General features: G+C 47.1%; 1 protein-coding gene across 1 annotated transcript; it reads right to left on the reverse strand.

Annotated features, from left to right (window-relative positions):
- Positions 1 to 471: 471 nt before the first annotated feature.
- LOC103655106 (heparan-alpha-glucosaminide N-acetyltransferase) lies at positions 472 to 3,747 on the reverse strand. Its single transcript, XM_008681913.3, has 13 exons — positions 3,529 to 3,747; positions 3,031 to 3,168; positions 2,740 to 2,821; positions 2,539 to 2,615; positions 2,309 to 2,424; positions 2,058 to 2,175; positions 1,858 to 1,974; positions 1,660 to 1,751; positions 1,505 to 1,571; positions 1,324 to 1,405; positions 1,130 to 1,221; positions 880 to 1,023; positions 472 to 790 (listed from the first exon to the last, which is right to left on the reverse strand). The coding sequence occupies exons 1-13, from the start codon at positions 3,745 to 3,747 to the stop codon at positions 644 to 646; spliced, it is 1,491 nt and encodes a 496-aa protein (XP_008680135.1). The 3' UTR covers positions 472 to 643.
- Positions 3,748 to 4,014: the final 267 nt, after the last annotated feature.

Raw genomic sequence — 4,014 nt, forward strand, 5'->3', positions numbered from 1 at the left:
TTCGAAGCGTCAACGACGGGGAGCAGGGTGTTGGCACCTGTAGAGGGAGATGGGCTACCACGTGCGCTTGGGAGGAAGGGGGAACAGCGCTGACACGGTGTTGGGCTCCAGTGTGGTCGTAGCCACGCCGGTGCCGACAAGGGAGGCGAGGCACGCGATGTTGGAGGAGGCAATCACGGCAGATGACGGTTGTGGTGGTGCCGCCGCGCCGTAAAAGGTCGCGGTGGCGGCCCAGCCGCTCTCGTCGACCATGGAGGGGTGGGGGAGGGCAGGGCAGCCGCCGGAGGTGGGGGAGGGGGCTGGCGACGGCAGGAGAAGGGGAGAAGGGAGGTGGCAGCTAGAGAGGGGGGAGAGAGAAGAAACCCTAGGTAGATATGGGAAAATAAAACTCTAACTATAATGAGGGTTGAGAATGTATTAATGGGGTGTTAGATGGGCATATGTCCATTACAATAACAGCACACACACGCATACAATCTAATAGACACCGTGAAAAAGGCTTGAATGCTTGTGTTAATATCACACCAATCTTACAAAGTAATGTTACACGGAGATAAAGAAGCACATTGGCTACCGTAGTAACTAACAATACACAGATCTCTCCTCTTTCTCGTTGTACAAATAATGCGTCACTCAAAACAAATCATAGTTTCCAGTAAATCCCTAATTTGTGCAAGACGCCTGCCGCAACACCCCAGAACACAATCTCACAGAACATGACATACAGCAGGGTTCCAAGCCGCTGGGAGTGCCAGACATTGACGAACACATGCTTCACGATCCAATTGACCTGCAGAAACAGAAAGAACAAAACCGGCTACAAAACCATGTTCTTATATTACGCCAAAAATTAATAACCTCCAGCCGTACGTTACTTACAAGAGTGTTATCTGGCGACCCGTAGTACCATCCATTGACAAATGCGGCCAATATTCCCTGCGCGCCTAGGACAAACACAAGCATGGCGTTCATGCCTATCCACTCCAGGAAGAGGAATGGCGTCCTCAGTCCCCAGACATCAATCTGTCCATTCAAGAACAATTGTAAAGCTTTTGTTTTTTTATTTCTTGTTTTTCTGCGAGATGGCATCGAAGAGGTTTCGTGTCTAAAATGTAGAGACAAGCCGTACCAGTATATAGAAAGCCGAGAGAACAATTCCTGCCGCGCCGCCTGTGAAGCAGACATAGCTGAAGCTGTAGAGCTGCTTGTTGATCGGGATGGCTGCAGCACAGCAGCAGAGAGACGCAGGTAAAATCTCTGTCCAAGAACTGCAAACCGCAGCCCCGTGTCTCACAGTAGACATGCATGCATGGGTACCAGTACCATTCGTGAAGTGTAGGATGATGCCGAGTACAAGGAGCGAGAAGCCCGTCAGAAGCCAGTGCTTCAGCCTCTCCTTGTGGGTCTGCAATTAACAAGAAACTTCCTTGACCACATCGGACATCTGCATTCCTTACTAGAAAGTAGAAACCACCACAGTCGAAAGGAAGCTTTCAAGAATGACCTTGAAATGGATCAGAACATGCCCGTAATGTATCCCGATTGTCCCCGATAGCACGGACGATATTGAGCTGAAAAAAAGGGTAAACGGCTGTCAGACACTCGAACGGTCTCTGGCTGCAGATGTTCAGCTTCTGTTGATGTACAAAGTTGAATGACCTTAACAAGCCTTCCGGCTCAAAAGGCGCGAGGCACCACGCCGGCGCATCAGATCGCAGGGGACCCATGTTAGGTGAGCTCGATGTGCAATCCTGATCAGAGTAATTTCAGACGTCCAGTAGAACAGAATACTCAGTGTGGCTGAGGAAAGATAAGGATCAGTGACAATGGCGAGCAGTGGGAATGACACTGTACTACCTTAGATCGGATCCAAACTGGCTGTGTGTAGAGATGATTGATCCCCCAGACCTGCCTGTCAACATAGCCAACCGCGTTGCAGGCTTGCTCCAGGCTGGCCCTCACGCCGCATTTCACCTGCACGAAAACAGGCAGAAACTGAATGAAATACGACACATTCCAGTGGTGATTGGTATGGCGCCCAGGAAAGTCGCGAGCACCGTGAACTGTTTCCCGTCGTTGACGTCGCCTTCGTTGTGGTAGACAAAGCTCCAGTCCGGGACATAGAGTGAGAATGTTGTGACCATGTATACCACAAATGCAACAAGGCCACCTAGCCTGTCCTTTCCAGAAAGCGTTAGTCAGTCATGCCTGCTATTCAGTTTCAGAATCGACAAAAATGAAACGGAATGGTATTTATGTGCAGTTGCAGTGTTATTCATCTGTGTCAGGAAGAATGAGAGCTGCGTACCATTGCCACCGATACGCATCGAAAATGGCGTATGGACCGGACCGCACCGTGGTAGGCCGTACCTTGACGGTGAGCGCCTCTATCAGAGCAACAAAGAAGTATACCAAAGCAATTCTCTGATGATGATTCCAATTTCCAGTGAAGAACAGACAAGAAATCCAAGTTATTGCCATGATCTATGTGAAGCAGGTAGCAGAAGAGAGAATTAGTAGCTGGTGATGGAACCGGACCTGTAGGATGCCACACCATCTGATCTTCTTCATGTCCACGCCATAAGCGAGGTCATCCGGAGCATGAGAATACCCACCTTCGCCGTACATACCAAGATATATACCATCAAATACGGTAGTGACAAAGGTCATTTCAGCTAGATGATCAGTGAACAGAAGCACTGACAGAACCATAGCAACGGAAAAAAAAAACAAACTTACCTTGGAGAAGCACACCCCAGAAGAGCATTTTTAGTGTCCTGGTGGTAATCTTCTTCACGGCGGCGCCGATGTTGGGAACTCTCTGCAACCATATATGTCCATGTGAGCATGTGGTGATCAGCTCTCTGCTAGTAGGAAACATTGCACTTGCGAAACAGCAAGGGGTATTCACGCCTGCTACTTTCCTCTGGCAATGTACTACATCATATCTGTGACCAATGATCGATTGCTGTGCTACAAACCTCTACATTTATGGAAGTATGGATCGATTGAAGAGTGTGTTATTATCACCTTCAACGCGAAGGCGATGGCAACGCCAACTATGAAGAGGAAGAAGGGCATGACGAAGTCCGCCAGGGTGCAGCCGTTCCATGGCGAGTGGTCCATCCGCTCGTAAGCCCCACCAGCATCGTCCACTAGTATCATAAGCTGCAAAGCATGCAAGGAAATTAAATAAAATTCAACGGTTCATATATATATATATATATATATATATATATATATATATATATATATATATATATATATATATATATATATATATATATATATATATATATATATATATATATATATATATGCTCCCAAAGTCCGATCCCCCAGCTTATGCTCACAGAAGAACTTCACTTCCTTAAACCGTTTCTAAGGTCGTGGAGGAGGAAGGAGTTTGTCAGCTAGAAACTAATAGTGCATATATATGCCAGGAAACAAAATCGAACTTTTTTCGGAATAAATAAAAACAAAAGAAAAGTAGATTTGTGTACTGTGTATATATATGTGTGTACGTACCACAATGGTTAGCCCTCTGAAGGCATCGAGGGCCGCCACTCTCCTGCTGCTCTTCTTCTTCGTCTGCACGTCCTCAACCACAGCCACTCTCTCCTTCTCGATGTCGTCCTCGCCCTTGCCATCACCGTGCTGGACGACATGGCCAACGTCAATGGCGTGCTGCTCGGCTGGACCTTTTCCCCCGTCCGATGCTGCTATCTCCTGCCCCTCCTTCTCCATATCCACCGACCACCGTCTAGCTTAATTTTCTTAGACTCTAGCTACTGATGACTACAAAATGAGCCATGTTATGTATGTTCCAAGTGTGTCACATTCGTATATATATACATACGGCTATCTAGCTAGCTACAATAATTGTAGCTAGATGTCTCTTGTAAGTCCACAAGGTGCTGTTTTTTTTTTTTTTGATATAACTAGTTCAGCTGCTAGCTAGATTAGTCTGGCATTAGCGTAGGGTTGCCGTCCTGTAGTAGGTGAGGTAAAAAA

Source organism: Zea mays, chromosome 4 (genome assembly GCF_902167145.1).
Source record: "Zea mays cultivar B73 chromosome 4, Zm-B73-REFERENCE-NAM-5.0, whole genome shotgun sequence".
In the NCBI taxonomy this organism is placed as follows: Eukaryota; Viridiplantae; Streptophyta; class Magnoliopsida; order Poales; family Poaceae; genus Zea; species Zea mays.

Bases quoted from the DNA above. Each gene is read 5' to 3' on its own strand.
- LOC103655106 (XM_008681913.3), bottom strand. From the start codon at position 3,747: ATGGAGAAGGAGGGGCAGGAGATAGCAGCATCGGACGGGGGAAAAGGT. The intron at 2,425-2,538 runs GTCCGGTTCCAT...AATCATCATCAG, and splicing joins GATGGTGTGGCATCCTACAG to AGAATTGCTTTGGTATACTT. The intron at 1,406-1,504 runs GTCATTCTTGAA...TGTTAATTGCAG, and splicing joins ATGTTCTGATCCATTTCAAG to ACCCACAAGGAGAGGCTGAA.